A 15,919-nucleotide genomic window follows, 5' to 3' on the forward strand; every position below is an offset into this window, starting at 1 on the left:
AACTACCTTGCCTTTATATGGTTGAGTTGATATCTACAGAGGTCACTGATAGCTTCTGATTGGCTGGCGGAGTTAGTTAGCTGTGATGGAGTCGAGGACACCCACCAGTTGTACAACGAGAAATCAACAATGTAATTGTGCTCGTAAGTAGTTGCCATGAAACAAAGGGCTTTATATAAGGATATCTACGGATGGCGCGTACATACTGTGTACTAGTAATGTAACCTAAGTAGTGTGGAATAGGGTGTCGCAGAGCAAAGTGAGAAACATTTCGAGAGGGTGGAAACTGGAAAGGATGTATCGCGGGGAGTTCGTACAACGATGGACAGGAAAGAGTGACAACTAGCAGACATAAAAATCGTGATATGTACATTGAACAAGAACTGGAGAATGGAATGGGTTTGCTTGAGTATGTGATAACGGTGCGAGATGATGGAAAGATGGATCGGATTGAAGAGAGCCACTCAAAGCTCGGGGCCAGTGGTGCCAGCAGTTTTAGCTCCTATTCTAGGACTCCGTCGTAAACCTCCGCCCTCAAGGGCATCAAAACCGTGTGGTAGCTCGAGTCTAGAGGCGAGGTCATTGGTTTCATCGTCGCTGAAATCGTCATGAATCTTCGGGGGCGGAGTACGTTTGTGATGCGCTCGGGTGTGGCTACGACGTGCCTGAGGGAAGAGTAATTTCGGAGGACAGGTGAGGTCGCCAGTATAGTCAGGATGTTCAACTGGGAGGAGACTATCAGGATCGGGGGGCAAAGGTCTGTTATTGGCGTGATCATAGAGTGGATTTAAGAATCGCGTCTTGACACCCCGACTGAAAAAGGTAAATTCAGACCGTGCCAAAATAACCAATGATTGCAACGTACAAAACGTATGTGAGTGTCGGTCTCTCTGCGGGTGGAGTCCGAAGTTCGAAATCGGGAGAGTCTTGTTCATCGACATCAGAGCCTGCGCCGCTATCCACGAATGGGTTGTCAGGCGAGTCCATCAGCGAGGGCTTGAATCGCCGTGTTTTGCCCTTCAGCTTGTTATCTGGAGTCACCGGGGGCGAGGCGGTGGATGGGGTGTCAACGTGCGGCGATTCTGTAACAGTAGTCAAGACTGGTGTGTCTGAGACTTTTGACGTGACGGTTCTTGTGACTCGACGGGATGGAGGAGGGGATACTGGTGCTGATCCGAGACTAGTGGCAGCCTGCTTCCTCCGGGATAAGATAGGTATGGGTGACGACAAGGGGCTCTCATCAGCCCTATCTTTGGCACTTGAAGAGGCTTCTGTCGACAAAGTGTTTGAACGATCTGCCCCCATCCAGAATTCATCCTCTTCCTCCACTTCCGGGATGGCACTGATCTTGCGTTTCTTGTGAAGATTTCCTGGCACCCTCAGCGTGTCCTCGTCGGACGAGTTTCCTCCAGCGCCATCGGAACCGCTGTCTGTCCTGTTGTTAGAGGCAAGTCGAACTCTGCGTCTACGACGCGTCCGTGGTGGCGTTGGCAACGAAGCGGTGGAAGCAGAGCGCTTGAGGGGGTTCGACGCTGGCGGCGCCAGCGGCGAAGAGTCAAGCATTAGGGAAACGGCGGATTTGGGAGTATTGAGTAGAGTAGGGAATGTAGTGGTCGCAAGAGAAAAGGAGATGGACAATGGTGAACGGTCTCAGAAAACAAGGTCCACGCAGACAAACACAACCAAGCAACTGCTTGCCCTAGGGGCTCCTATTAGGGGTCACTTCTCAGATCACGGTTGAACACAAACATTGCTCTTGTACGTAGCTGTATATGAAGATTTTACGAGAAGATAAATAATGCGCATCACTGAGAAGCTCAAACCAAAATATGCCAATTCAGAAACCAACTCGCGTCCCCCGCATGATCTTTGGAAATACGGTATCTAGAGCATTGGATTGATGATCTCCTTGAGGGGTGTAGGGAGGGCTGGATTCGGACTGATCTCAGGCAATTCGCCGCCCTGTGCTTTGAACGGCTTTGAACCTAGGATGGCGCCACTACCGTAAGTTGCCTTCGCTTGTGGGGCGATAAACGGCTGAGCCTCGGTATTAAAAACGACTGTACGCCGACGATAGTGAATATGCAATCAGATTAAACCTTGGATACAGTACTTACAATCGTCGAGACTTATGTGCTTGGGGTCGTCGAATGTCAAGTATCTGAGGTTTTCAGTGTTAGCGCCTGAGAGGCCTGAATCATCCACCCGTGAACGCGAACCAAAACTTACAGGTATTTCAACACCTCCGCGAACCAGAAACTCTGCGTGTCGTCAATCTTCGTCGAGTTCGGATTATTGACATCATTAATCCCGGCAAACCCAACCGTAGCAGGTAAGAACTTGTTGAAGCTCTCGATCGCTGCGACAGCGTTATCGAGGTACTTGGTATCTCCCGTTGCTCTCCATGCATAAAAGTTTGACTCCAAAACTTCGGGCCGAAGGATATAGTCCGCGCCTGTTATATAGAAGCCATGCTGGGCGTTGAAGGCCAGTTGGGCTGCCGAAGGACTGTTGGAACTTCCGGTGAAGCTCCCGTCGTCAGATATGTATGCAAAAGTCTCGGGGCCAATGCCCGTACTGTACAGCGCAGTGAATACGATCGTGAGCTACAATGGGGGTGGGGGACTCACGCAGTGCTGGTATACGTGTTGATGCATGAATCGACCAACTTCAGCCCAATATCTACGATCGTTTGGTTGTTGAGTAACTTTCCACCCAGGATCCAGTTACCACCGTTAAAACATGCAAGGTGTGAGCCGACATGTCGAATCCGCTTGTTCTCATCGAAGTCAGCCAGATACGTGAAGTTCCCAACAGTAGATGTCTACAGATGTTAGGCCTAATGAGAACAATGATTTTGCGGCCAGTACGGATGCGGTACTGACTCTTAGCAAAGTATTGATGGAAGAGTCAATTGTTGTGGCCCATGTGTCGGCGAAGAGGGGATCGTCTGTGTTACTGAGCCGAGCGTACTTGATGAGGTATTCGAAATAGCTATCCGAGCCACCTCCCCAGGACTGGAGAAGCGTTGAGCCCTGGCCCTGCTCCAGGGGAGTCCGTTAGCACTTACCACAAAGCCACCAATAGATTGGCCAGTTCTTGGGTCCATTCCTTGAGCTGCAAGTCCTATGAGTACGACAGTTTCAGTAAAGATCTGCTTTCATTCAACCCAGGATAGCTACCAGGGAGAGGGGCGGGCTATCGGAGAAGGTATCAGCATTCAAAGTATGTGTCTCGTTATGTTAATTGGGGCTACCTGGATAGCTATTTGTCTCAGCGCACCCTCGGCAAGACGTCTATATGTATCATTGCCAGTGTGCTTGCTTAGCGTAGACCATTCCAGGGCGAGCTAGGATTCGGCCTCGTCTGATGCAAGATAAACAGTGGTAGTTTTGACTCGACATACCGTCCCAGACGAAGCAATGCTGATCTATCCGAAGGTCAATGAATATACGTCGGATCATGATATTAGACAACTTACTGTCGCGACAGTGGGAGTGTTTGTGGTGAAATTAACAAAACCAAAGGGTATCTTATTGTCCTTGAACGTCCTAGCATCAATATAACGGTGATGTAAAACAACTTCGTACTCACTCCGACCCAGGCGAAAGCCATCTTGTCAGCGACTTCCTTCGCTTTTTGCAACAAAATAGGGAATTTCTGTCCGCTGAGCTCATACGCGCTTAGGAGCCCTCCTAGGTATCTTATCGTGGTTTCGAACAAGCTGCATGCATGTTAAGATTGTACAATTTCATCAACACTGTATTACGGACCTGACGGTAGCACTTGTCTGGGACTTGCTAAAATCTATGCGGCTAGAGAAGTTTAGCCCTTCGGAGAATAAATCCTGTATTATTGCCGGTGAGATTGCCGGGTAAATGTACCGGGATAGGGACCAACATCAAGCCCCATGATGACCATCGTGGGGAGTGCATCCACGATTGTTGCTCCCCAGCCGTTGCGACCATCACTGAACGACTTGCTCTGCGGGGAGAGATCGTCATGCCCGAACGCAAACGTCCTTCGCGGGACAATCGATCAGCATTAGGACAGATGAACGGGGGGGATAACACCCAGCTCACCGATATGCTTCATAGCTGTCAACGAAGATTTTGGTAACCGCATCACGATGTTCTTCCGATCCCGCTGGTAGGACCAGGTTGGGCTTTTGGACAGGACCACCGAGGGAGTACGAAGCCAAAGCTAAAGTAATAGCGCACTGCCAGTGTGATAGCACGCGCATATCGACAGTTTGCTTGCTTGTGAGTAGTCGTCGGACGACGGGAGGTTTGCGCTCTTAGGAGGAAAGGTTTATATACATTAAAGCCACCAGGAAGGGGCAATAACACCATGGTGCATGCGCTTCCCAGTGTGCGCCAAACCAGGAGTTCTTCCCCCTCTTTCTCCCCGGCAAAATGGAAGCGATGGTGGGGGACAAGGCTAATGGTGGGGTGGTTCGATCTCATGCGGCCGCCCAGCTTAATGGGAAACGGAATACCAGGCGAGCGTCGAGGGGAGAACCACATTCATACTCTCTCACTTGTATCATCCCAGGCGGCACAGAAACCTCAGACGACCTGACCTTCTTGCCATGAGGATCACAAGCAAGAACACGCGGCCGTGGTACGGCCGCGACCTGGAGAAGACCGCCTGTGGGATCGTTATGTTGCGAGTCGGGACGGAGAGATCAAAGTGACGTATGGACAACACAGAGCGAGGGGAAACCACCCAGAACGTTTGCCTGTTCTCTACTGCCGGCAACGTAGTCTATCAGAGCCAGGGAGAAGAAAACACATGGACGTACCGAAGCACATTATTCCCAGTCATGAGGGTGGGTTTCAATGCTCACCCAATTTCGACCTCCTTCGAACACAAAAGGTGTAGATGATGGTTCAGGCAATCCTAGCCCAGGCTTACACTGAGCGCAGCTAACCATCGAATTCGTAGAGGAAAAAATAACCAGAGCTTTGCACTGGCAACAAACAACATTCGACCTGCTGTTTCGGCCATTTCACTAAAATGATCTGGTATGGCTACAAGTGTGGCGGTTTAGTAGCCTGCGTTGTCGATTGGGGTGGGTCGCAAACAAGCCACCGCAATTGCAAGCCACCCGAATTCGACCCCACGATAGCATGGACGACGGGGCCTCAACCAACGGTTCCTGCACCATTCTTCGCATTGCCTGTTCGCTGCAAATCTAGACATTGAAGATGTCTGAATAACATCCAATATTAGCATACGAGTAGACCAAATATCGATCAACTCCGTAGCAGAGCCAAGGCGTAACCAAGGCAAAGCTAACAATGTCCCCTACCAGTAATAGATTCACGCTGGTATAGAAGATAGTCGGGACTGGTGTGAATGAGTAGTTTATATTTCGTGTATGGAGATTTCGTGTATGGTAAAGATTCAACGAAGGGCCAGACCAACTCCAGGCATGGTCCTGACAGGTATCGATGCAGACAACAAAGCGACTCTACTACTCTATGTAGTCTAAAATGTACTAAATGAAGAAGGAGCGACGTGGAATGGTGCATGCGCGCAGCACGCTGGCAAGCAGAGGCAAGTGAGGCGATGGTGGACAGGAGGAATGGAATGAATAGATAATGTTGATGATGATGGAGCAATTATGTATGTAAATGACGACGGCGGTATAGTACATGCAAGAGGGTTTACAGCTTCGCGAGTATCAAACCTATGACTACATATGCTATCGTCGCCGGTGGCGTGACCACACAATACGACCAGAAGATTGTTCGGCTGATCAGTCGCTCGAAAGCATCGCCTGAAGCTGCTTGCGTTATCTGCAAAGGTATTGTTTGATATTAGCGTCCGATCACATATATAGAGGACAGTAAATACCTGGGCGAGGGTCAGCGCGGGAGGAGAGGATATCAACAAGACATTAGCGACGACGAACACCGGACTATTTAGTACAATTAGGTTAGCGAAAAGCTACATCTTAATTAAGAGGATCACTGACTCATCGAAAACCTTCGGAGAGTCGTATCTCGCACCAATCGCCATCACCGGGAGTAAACACAAGGGTGTCAGGATCATTCTTGCTGCCACTGCGATTACTACGGTTTTGGTTTCACCAGCGCGCTGCAGGTTAGCCAAGTATCCTCTCGGCGTGCTCCCTCCGTCGGCATGACGCCCTTTCTTGAACAAATCGCGAACATTATTGAACAGTGAACTCGACGAAGGAGTGGCGGTCAGCGTGGCAGATGAGTCCGTTGCTCGTACGCCGTTCTCTGAGGTAGGCGTCGTTTGTTCTTGATTAGGGTAGAAGTAGGCTCCTAGCACGATGAGGGTCAGCGGAATAGAGCAGTTTCCCGCCGATGTTAGGGCGAATTTGACCGGCTGCATGTGCATGTCCAAGAGATGTTGCAAAGGCTGAATGCACGCGACGATCAAAGAGGCTAGCGCAGCCCAAAGCGGAACTGTCATAAACTCGTTGAACTCTGCCCAAGACCGCGCTATGCGGCGCCGAGCGCGTCGTAAGAACATCATGCCCGAATTGGAAGAGTGCAGGGTGTGGGCACGACGGGTTGGGCTCGGGTTCTCTTCATCGTAGGAGTCGTCCGATTCCGAATCGGGCGCAGAGGCTGGCGTAGACTCTAACGAGGGCAATTCCGCCTGAGACTCATTCGGTGAATTCGGGAACGATTTGTAAAACGTTGTGCGTCTGTGTGGTTTCGGCGGCCGAAGGCTACGAGTCGTGGAAAGTGGCGGTGTGTCCACAAGAACATCATTTCCGGCATCGCGAGTGGCGGCTTCGCTGAAGGTTTCGAGCAATGGGCTGCGTTCGTTGACTTCCGAGCCTGGATTGACCTCATCTGCATGTGCTAGTAACCTCACACCATAGCTCCACCGTACCTACACTCTGCCTCAGCTGTAAAGTCGACGGTGAAGATTGCACGGACTTACCACCATTCCTAAGGTACTATATAATACCAAGTATGTCAGAGCGCGACCAACCATCGCATTTTTGTTATCGCCAGTCCCCCATTTCAGGCCGGGCACCGTGACAACAAGACTCTGCATCAAAGCGATAGGGAGAGAATTAGAGTTCATGAACATCGCTGCAGCCATCGCAAAACTCCTGTTTGTAGTGTGAGCCAAACGCCAAAGACTATACTGCAATGCGCTTGCCTTTGTGACCGTTTCAAGCGAAACATCCATCCAAGGACGAACGCTATCGACATTGACACCAGGGTGACAACAGTGAAGAAAATTGGGATGATCCATAGTTCCCTTAATTTGGCTGAAATGGGCGTCAGTTATGGAATGATGCAAAGTCTGGCCTTCTATTCTGCTGCGCGACATGAGGCCAAAGTTTCTACCTCGTTCTCTGTCCTTCGAGCCCATATCCGCCTGCAGAACCTTCATCCAAGATATGAATTTGTGCTCACCTGGAGACAGGAAGAAAGCCACTTTTGAGAACAACAAACACGGAGTAAAGAGCGATACGTTGAGTCTGTTCAGTTGCTATCATACCCTCAGCATTCGCCTGCGGTCAAATAAACAGCTATTACCTTCTGCGTCTTTTTATCGAGAATTCCATGCGACGCAAGAATGTATCCTGCAATGCACAGCAAGAAAACCTCGAGAATCGACTATCCCCCGAACCGACGCGCCACCAAGCGAACAAGTCAGTAAAGCGAGACGTTTACGGGAAATGCATTGTCCACGCACCGCAAAGACGGTCTTCAGAAGGGACCACACTGGGGTGTCCAGTGGAGAAATTACCTCGACATCCATGCTGAGGTGGAGGGGGTCAGGAGGAGCGGGGGGGCAAAAGTCGCAGCCATTCCATGCACCTGTTTGAAGTATGACGAGAATCCCTTGGCGAGGCTCGATCGCTCGGGCCACGTGCGTGAACGTGCTTTATCGTTATCTTATCGGCGTTCTCGACTCTCCAAGTATCTGATCCGCTCAACGTGCAATCGAGTCGAGAGTGACGGCGCGCAACTGCGCCGCACTAGTCGTGAAAAGTCGATTATTGTTGCCCGGTGACCCAGATAGTTTCGTATAACTGCTTCTAACAATCCACTAGCTTTACTGTCGGGCACCCGTCAACGGGATAGCTCAAGGATAGCTGCCACCGAAAGGATCTCACACTAAAGTTATTATTGTCAAAAGGTCTGGCAAGTTTCGGATTTGGGGATCGCACACGACGCATCCCGCCGAACAAACGAGCAGGGGGTGGGATGGAGGAGGGAAAACCTATACATCATGGTTTTAAGTGTCGAAACGTCGAAACGTGACTGTTCCCTAACACTTGCAGGTTCGTTTCAAAATCCACACAGTTCGTGTCTAATGCGGGGGTGCGATAAACGGCCACCGTGAGATCGTGGGTGCTAGGGGCTGAGAAGAGCTACTCGGGAGGATGGCCAGTGTGGGGACGACTCAGAAGTCAAGCTTGAAGTTCTCGAGGCCGGGGCGCTCAGTAATAGTCGAGAATCAGATATATGTATTCAATGATATATAAATGTACGTTCAAGAAGTAGCTACAATCGTTAGATGCACAAGATATGTATGTAATGAAACCAGATCACATTGCTTGGAAGGGAAGATGTAAATAGTACAAAGGCCAGAAGGGAGGCAGTCACGGAAGGGAAAGAAACTGATGTATGTAAGGGAGGTACGTAGAAGTATAGATATTGAAGCAGGGAAGTAAGGAAATCGTTGCAGTCGTAAATTTGGGGTGGCGGCTATTCTTGTTCTTGTCTTGCTTGAGATCCAGACATCACTGGGGATATTGAGGGCTTTCAGAGTATGTCCCTGGGCCTCGCGAGGAGGAAGGAATAGGAGAAGTTTGCTCGTGGAACCGGGTATCCATCGCATAAGGAGAGACTTGGGAGTTCTGAGGGCTGTTTTGGCGATAATAACCAGCAGGCGCGGGAGCACCAGAGTTAAGAGGCGCAGCGGGGGGTCCTTGAGCCTGTTGAGCAGCGCTGTAGGGCGCTAGTGGAGCACCTGCTTGAAGAGTAGGGGCTTGGTATGGCATCGGAGCCTGCTGAGATGCTGCCCAAGGTGGGGTCGCGACTGGCGTAGCAGCCTGCGCAGAGGGTACTCTTACGACCGTTTGGCGGTATCCGTATCCTGGACCGTAGTAATACGCAGTCGGCGGATGGTATGGTAGACCGCCAGGCATGGCGGGAGGGAGTTGGAGAGTATTTGTACCGCCGGTGATGTGGTAGAGGTAGGCGACATTGTAGTTGTGGACGACTCCACTCTTATTAGTCTCTTCGGTACGACTGAATAACAAGAACACATCAACGCCTGGTTTCATTATATCAGGGAATGACAAATACCTTCCCCCGTTCTCGCTCCTAGCCCTCTTCGACTGATCGCCATCAGTTGCATCGCTCTTCCTCTTAGTCGAAGGAGGCATTGTTTTCGGAGTCAGCAAGTCAGCGGAAGTCGAACCAGAAGTCTTGGAATTGAAGGATCCAGAGACGTGAGAAGTAGTAGCAGAGTCTTTGGTAGTGTTCTTGCTTTTGAAAGCAGGAGCAGAGAAAGAGAACGCAGTGGCAGTGAACCCATCCAGACGAGCTTCCGCATCTTGAGCCGCAGGATAAGTAGTCCCAGAGCCCGAGGCAATTGCTTTATTCATCCTTTGAGCCGTCTTCCCCTTGTTCTGATCTACAGTGCGTTTCTTCCCTTTCACTGCGTTGTTCTCATCGGCATCGGCAGAGTCCGAGTCCGAATCACAAGCACCCGCAGGCAGAGGCGGCAACCCCAACGCTTCCCGCGGAACAGGTTTCGGATCCTCGACCGTTTCTGGGAGTCGTTGATGCGCCAGCGTCACGGTGGCCCCAGGGACACCGGGGAAGTATAGGATTGCAGTCTTTTTTTGGAGGGTACCAGTAGTCGTCGGAGGGGTTGAGCGTGGCTTTGACCAAGCTGCCGTCGTTGTCGATTTTGATCGTCGCAGAGATAGCGCCAGAGCCCGTGTCAGAGTTCGTGAGTTCGGTGATCGTGCCGACGCGCTTGGGCATAAGGACGGCTTTGCTCCCGACCTTGTAGACATTTTTCTGGGGGGGAGAGGGGTTCACGACGCGCTGGGCCTGGGCAACAGGAGGAGTCTGGGTAACCAGAGGACTTGTAGAAGCGATTTTTGCGTTCGATTTGGATGCCATAGCTTGTAACTGATTGTAGGATATGAAGCTCGAGTCGGTGATCCGAATTCTCGAGATGGAGAGATAATTGTGGGTAGTGAAGTAGAGCAGGTTGTGGATGTTAGACAGTAACAGCCATTGTCAAGACCCACCATTTAACCACTCCCCGCTCTCGTTCGGTACACTTGGACAAACAAAGTGTGACCGTCGTCCACTGTGGCCAAAATGCTGCCTCTTGCCACATACCACATACCACGAATGTTGGACAATGACCCATGAGACTGCGGTGGCCATTTGCCATTTGCCACTGGCCACCGCAAGAAGCCCAGAGTAACTTGTGAAGTGGACACAACGGTGATTTCGTGTTGCCCATGATTGTCTCACTGGCGATGTTACGGTCGAAGTCGTAGGATGACTGAGAACTTTGGCGCCCTCACTGACTCAAGATCTAGACGCTTCTCCTATCGGGCCGCAACCATATGCAGGTTTGTCGGAAATTTCCTATTTGAGTTTTGAGCGCTCAAAAGCCTACGCTTTCGTTAAAAGGCATTTTAAGGGGCTTATAATGGATGTTACTCCATTAAAAGCAAGGAAAGTTGTGGTTTGAGCCAATATACTTTATCACGAATTGAAGTATATATACTACTGTCCTACTCTAACAAATATGGTGTAGGTACGAGCTCAATTGCCGCGGCAGTTAGCTCAACTTCTTTGTCTCAAGGACATTGTGAGAACGATTTAAGGGGCCATCCTTAAAAGGCAGGTATGATTTTTCCGACATTGCTTGGTCCTGCTTGTCCGGTGGCCTATTACCACTTTTGGGCATTGTAGAACAATGGGGGTACCATCACGTGGTTCACTTAATGAAAGTTTGAACAAGTTCAGGGTCATCGCATTCTCTTCAGCCATCTCACCATCTACTTGACACCTACAAGGCCACAGAGTAGGTGAATAAGGCAATCCACCGCATTTTACTTCATTCGGAGGCGAACAATAGTCACTACTTACTGCGCCTTTGCGTGGCTCATTTCTTCTTGAATTTGCCACTGTCACATATACAACAGAGTATATAATCCAATATGTCTGGTAGGTAGTTTTCATTTCACTTCTCGATGCAGGCCCGGAAACGAAAACTATCGACTCACTCCCCCCGTTTAGACACAATAATCCAAGGGGAAGAGCTTGCGACATTCTGTGACAAAAACGACGACGAGGATGAAGCCATCTACGACCTTTGTTAGTCACCATAACTCTTCGCCCTTCAGTTTTGATTGACCCCGACTGTTTCATAGACGATCCAGAACTGTTCGCAGGATTACCCGTCGTCCTCCAGCTCATTGGGCGCACTGTCTTGATGAGGAGGGCGTCATTGCAATGACTGAGGTAGTGGACGCCGCCCTAGAAGGACATCGCTCCTAACAAAGTGATTAGAGTCTGTAGTAGATAAATTATGCATGGGGGTCATATGGCTCTATTAATATACGGTCAAGTTTACCCAGGATGAAGAAGTTTCACGAAAAGTCCAGAGGATGGAAGAAGGTCATGGGGCTGAATCATCAGATGTCCATGACGGAGCTGAGGTGTGGTCGACACCATTGACGTGGATTTCATGGGCATCACGCCCCGATTCATCGTCTGGCAGCGCAACCTTCTCCGAAAGAGGCGACTTCTCGTCATACGAAGTAGCACTCCCGTCCTCGTCTTCGATGGCTTCTTCAACGATAGCACCTTGCTCTCGAAGAATCGCCCATGTACGATCCTTGACCTTAAACGACAATAAGTACTAAATCGGGTGAGGAGATAACAGATTTCATGAGGCATACTTCAAGATTTTGCCCAGAGCTAATCATCTTTACTATTTGGCCTTCGTGGACGGTATGAAGCGTCCTCCGCAGTGACCGCGTCAGGAACGAGGACATGGAAGTGAGAGGCCACTTGGGAGGTATGAGAGAAACGACCTTAATTAAACCGTCAAATGCTGCGCAAGGAACATCGTCGAATCCCGACTTACATCGACAATATCTAGACTAGCGGACTGAGCATTCAGAAGACGAGCGGCGCGATCCGCGGGTCCAGCTCTACTCGAGGGTTGGTTGAGCAAAGATGAGCTAAATCAGCGGTGGTCTACGCACTCATCCATCATGTAGACTTTCAATAGAAGCTTCAGCAGGTCGCTCTTGAGCTGACTATCGGTGGTGGAATTCTGCCTAGTTATTGGCGGCGTTGAATTGGGGAGTTGTAGGCCAATCCACTGTGATAAGGATGAATCGACCTTGTCGGCCATGGAACGTAGTATCCTTGGGGGTATGACTTGGCCTCCCAGAGTGCAATACGTTTCGGCGGATATATCGTCGCGCATGTCATTGGCTAAAATCTGGAGCGCAGAACGATGATTTGAAAGCTGCGATGGAACGTCAGAGGCCCGGACGTAGAGTATAAGTCTGTATAAGTCAAACAGGGCTCACCTTTCCTTCTACAATCGCTAGCTCGAGGGTGAAGATTTTAGGTTGGGAAAGTAAGCGCTCGCGAAGTAATTTAGGGTCATATGAAGCGGAAGATTGCAAGAACACGATAGTCTTTAGCCGCGTACGCTTATGATCTGAGTCCGGGGTGGTCGAGGCAAAGTATAATAGAAAGGAAGATTCGTTGCGGCTGGAGGAGGCGTAAGAGGCCGCTGTATAAGACACTTTAGATGTAGAGAATAGCATAAGGGCTCTAACATTACCTTTCGCGCGCCAGAGTTTGGATACCGACTCGTCAGAGACAGATGAGATGAGCTGGTCTACACACGTCATGGCGAAATCGTCGTGGCACGCAGGAGACTTTGCGAGAGGAACGTGAGCCAAGAAATGATGACATAGTCGGATACTCACATTATTGCCGCGAACTAGAATAAGATACTCTAAGTATCTAGCTGCGGCAGACGTACTGACGTCCCGAAGTTGTTTGAGGGTGGCTAAGTCGTCTTCGGGTTTATCTCTCCGTTTTCCAGAATGCAAGGTCTTCAAAAGCTGTTCATCGGATAAATTTGGAATGCGAGATGTGAGTGAAGAAATAGTGATTACCTCGAGCCCGCGTTCGGCATCCCGTTGCGCCAACCACACACCCCATTTCTGGACTAAACCGCGATCCCGTTTCTGCTTGAGGAGTGCAATCATCTGGGAGAGGGGATCTGGGACAGTATCGTCCTGATACGTCCCTTCCACAAGTCTAGATATAGTCAGTTCAGGTCCAGGTATTAAATACATTATACGACACACTTTGACCATGTATCCAACAACTGCGTGTCGTCATTCTGTGATTTGTAGATAAGGCATAAAGCGTGGAAGAAGCTGCCCTCTCGAAGGAGAGCATCTATTTCGCCAAGGGCAACATAGTTCTGATTCTCCAGAAGCATGTGTAGGTCCTCTTTCCTCCCTTCCAGAATATATAGTTTCGCAAGAACGGTGTCCACGGTGACGTTAACGGCTTGTGTGGTCGGAAGTCCCGAATCCTTCGACGCCTGCCGTTTTATGCGGCACTTTCGCAAGAACGCAAGCAGCATGTCGCGCGCTGCGAGGTTGAGGATCTTGCGCAACTCGACGGTCGGCGGCGCGGAACGCGTGTTCGGCGCGAGATGGGGCGAGTAGTTCCTGACTAGGTTCATCACAACTACCATTAGTCCCAGCACATAAAACACAAAACGTGAGTGGACAGCAGGCGGGGACGGAGGCGGGGCGGGAGACGATATCGGCATGGTTGGGGAAGGGTGTACTCACTGATATCGTCGACGGAGGCATCCGGCGGCATGCGTTCAGCCACTCCAGCAAAGACGTCCAGCGCATCCTCCGCGCTGAATAGAGACCCCCGAAGGTCGGGATAATAGCTGACCAGAAGCCGTGGGTCGAGGTCGCCGTTTATGAAGTTGGTGCCAGCGTCTTCGAACATGGTCTCCTCGAAGCATTGGAACCCAATTCGTTGGTACACGTAGCGCAGTTCGTCGCTCTGTTCGCCCATATACTCGTTAGATAGCCGTGTATGAGCAAGCCACTGCGAGACATACCTCGTCCTCATCGGGGGTGATAGATTCCTGGACCTTGCGGCGCCGCTGGTCCGCAAGGTCGATTGCATCTTGAATTCGGTGACTGGAGAGGAGTGATTCGACCTGAGATATCAGCGTCGAGGGCAGCAGCGCCGATATCTGCTGCTCGCCCAGTAGCAGCACGCTTGACCGCGGAAACGAGCCATTGAACATGTCCGTCAGCAGTGTTGACTGTTGCGGGATAGACGAAGGTATTTAGCGTGGTAAAATTATTTATGATATTTCATTTTGCCTCCGAAATTGAGACGGTTGCCTTCTCCGGAATCAAAGATTGGTCGCTGCAGAGGTGAGCAAGGGTTGCTTATATATGTATTAAGATTATGGTACATGAATAATAGGGCATAGTGTATACTTTTTTACCTAAATAAACCAATGTGAACGGGCCGTAGAGCTTGAGTGGGGTATGATATATCGAAAGCACGAAACAGCATGAAACAAGGGAAATTTGACAGAGGGACGAAGGAAACTAACTTCCCCACCGCAGAATGCCCTCATATATTGAGTACATCACGGCAGCGTTGGGAACGACGCGCATCAGATGTGCACTCAGACCACCGTACATGGAGCGGGCCCCTTCCTCCGCTATCACCAGACGGAGCGTCTGCAGCAAGCCCGTGTACTTGACAACACCGTTGACGCTAGGCTGTCGCAAACGCGTCCTTAGGACCTATAATTATGTCAGACGCAAGCGCAACAGAGTTTGACCAGTCTACTCACTTCATGTGGATACGTGATGAGACTGGCGACACACTTCGCCGTCCCAGCACTCCCCAGCATCCCAAGCCACTCCTGGATACCACCCTGACCCTCGGTGGCGGCGCTCATCTTCTTCAACTTTTCATACAGCACCCACTGTATCGTCCCTTCCGTGACCCCCAAGTAGCTCGCGCTGAGACCCTTGTAGAACCCTCGTATCCCCTCATTCCGCAGGATATCCTTGATCGTTGCCCAGCTTCCTCCAACAACTCGCGCGCCGCCCTCCTGTGAGAGCTGCAGTCGCGTCTTTACAACCCAAATCGGATTCGTCGCAGTCCCCGTTGCGATCCCTGCGACCGCAGCAGCGGCAAGGTGCACGTATGAATTCTCCTCCCCGTGGTTGAAATTGTTGGCTATAATTTGTTTGCCGTTACCGTATACGAAGAAGTTGATGGAACGCGCGGGTATGACACCGACAAGTGTTGGGCCTAACCCCTTGAAAAGAGCCCGCGGAGACTCCTCTCGGTAGATATCTCTGAGGAGGAGTTTAGTAACCAAGCAGTTCATTCTAATTGTTTCGTACCGGAGAATGTAGCCCGTTTCGACAAAGTTATACATGAGCCCCGACCTTGGTGGCCCAACGACCAACCCACAGGTTCCGTTCCCCGTAGCCATCCCGATTGCGGGTTGTTTGTCACGAAAGAGGCTAGACTGTAGGCGCGTTTTCACCACGTCAAATGGGCTAGTGACAATAGCCCCGCACATGCCACCTAAACTGCATGTCATTTGAGCAAGGATGGAAAATGTATTGATAACGCTATAGTTACCCTCCAGCAAGGAAGTGCTGCCACGACTTTGCAGGAAGTAATGAAGTTGAATTCGAGCTTGCAGCATCTGCCATGTCGGGAAGTCTAAGGTCTATGCTATGTCAGGACGTCAGAAGGAGAGGAGAAGAAAGTCGGCGAAAGGGGAGAACGGCGCGTCCGAGTCGGTATCCAAACGGATTTTTCTGAGC

The 15,919-nt window shown here is 50.5% G+C and overlaps 7 protein-coding genes across 7 annotated transcripts; 1 reads left to right on the forward strand and 6 right to left on the reverse strand.

Annotated features, from left to right (window-relative positions):
* Window positions 1–464: 464 nt before the first annotated feature.
* Window positions 465–1,563, reverse strand: PC9H_008396 (uncharacterized protein; the record flags this gene model as incomplete). The annotated part of the gene is made up of 2 exons (XM_036777907.1): window positions 465–813; window positions 866–1,563. The coding sequence occupies 2 exons, from the start codon at window positions 1,561–1,563 to the stop codon at window positions 465–467; spliced, it is 1,047 nt and encodes a 348-aa protein (XP_036629335.1).
* A 321-nt stretch (window positions 1,564–1,884) lies between these two features.
* MNS1B_1 (maturation of Asn-linked oligosaccharides protein) lies at window positions 1,885–4,243 on the reverse strand (the record flags this gene model as incomplete). Its single annotated transcript, XM_036777908.1, has 14 exons — window positions 1,885–2,060; window positions 2,118–2,161; window positions 2,230–2,577; window positions 2,631–2,824; window positions 2,886–3,017; window positions 3,071–3,126; window positions 3,183–3,198; window positions 3,257–3,349; window positions 3,407–3,430; window positions 3,482–3,541; window positions 3,595–3,724; window positions 3,774–3,847; window positions 3,901–4,021; window positions 4,083–4,243. 14 exons carry the CDS (start codon window positions 4,241–4,243, stop codon window positions 1,885–1,887), a joined length of 1,629 nt encoding a protein of 542 aa, XP_036629336.1.
* A 1,429-nt stretch (window positions 4,244–5,672) lies between these two features.
* PC9H_008398 (uncharacterized protein) lies at window positions 5,673–7,764 on the reverse strand (the record flags this gene model as incomplete). Its single annotated transcript, XM_036777909.1, has 8 exons — window positions 5,673–5,804; window positions 5,863–5,926; window positions 5,984–6,879; window positions 6,931–7,105; window positions 7,156–7,267; window positions 7,416–7,491; window positions 7,539–7,619; window positions 7,699–7,764. The coding sequence occupies 8 exons, from the start codon at window positions 7,762–7,764 to the stop codon at window positions 5,673–5,675; spliced, it is 1,602 nt and encodes a 533-aa protein (XP_036629337.1).
* A 988-nt stretch (window positions 7,765–8,752) lies between these two features.
* Window positions 8,753–10,500, reverse strand: PC9H_008399 (uncharacterized protein; the record flags this gene model as incomplete). Its single annotated transcript, XM_036777910.1, has 3 exons — window positions 8,753–9,856; window positions 9,909–10,157; window positions 10,381–10,500. The coding sequence occupies 3 exons, from the start codon at window positions 10,498–10,500 to the stop codon at window positions 8,753–8,755; spliced, it is 1,473 nt and encodes a 490-aa protein (XP_036629338.1).
* Window positions 10,501–11,239: 739 nt separating this feature from the next.
* PC9H_008400 (uncharacterized protein) lies at window positions 11,240–11,505 on the forward strand (the record flags this gene model as incomplete). The annotated part of the gene is made up of 2 exons (XM_036777911.1): window positions 11,240–11,363; window positions 11,420–11,505. The coding sequence occupies 2 exons, from the start codon at window positions 11,240–11,242 to the stop codon at window positions 11,503–11,505; spliced, it is 210 nt and encodes a 69-aa protein (XP_036629339.1).
* Window positions 11,506–11,667: 162 nt separating this feature from the next.
* PC9H_008401 (uncharacterized protein) lies at window positions 11,668–14,361 on the reverse strand (the record flags this gene model as incomplete). The annotated part of the gene is made up of 10 exons (XM_036777912.1): window positions 11,668–11,892; window positions 11,951–12,085; window positions 12,139–12,208; window positions 12,260–12,528; window positions 12,593–12,949; window positions 13,001–13,138; window positions 13,193–13,337; window positions 13,388–13,778; window positions 13,886–14,111; window positions 14,170–14,361. 10 exons carry the CDS (start codon window positions 14,359–14,361, stop codon window positions 11,668–11,670), a joined length of 2,148 nt encoding a protein of 715 aa, XP_036629340.1.
* A 313-nt stretch (window positions 14,362–14,674) lies between these two features.
* Window positions 14,675–15,805, reverse strand: PC9H_008402 (uncharacterized protein; the record flags this gene model as incomplete). The annotated part of the gene is made up of 4 exons (XM_036777913.1): window positions 14,675–14,875; window positions 14,926–15,439; window positions 15,488–15,679; window positions 15,732–15,805. The coding sequence occupies 4 exons, from the start codon at window positions 15,803–15,805 to the stop codon at window positions 14,675–14,677; spliced, it is 981 nt and encodes a 326-aa protein (XP_036629341.1).
* Between the last annotated feature and the right edge of the window lie 114 nt (window positions 15,806–15,919).

This window comes from Pleurotus ostreatus (assembly GCF_014466165.1).
Source record: "Pleurotus ostreatus strain PC9 chromosome Unknown scaffold_6, whole genome shotgun sequence".
NCBI lineage: Eukaryota > Fungi > Basidiomycota > Agaricomycetes > Agaricales > Pleurotaceae > Pleurotus > Pleurotus ostreatus.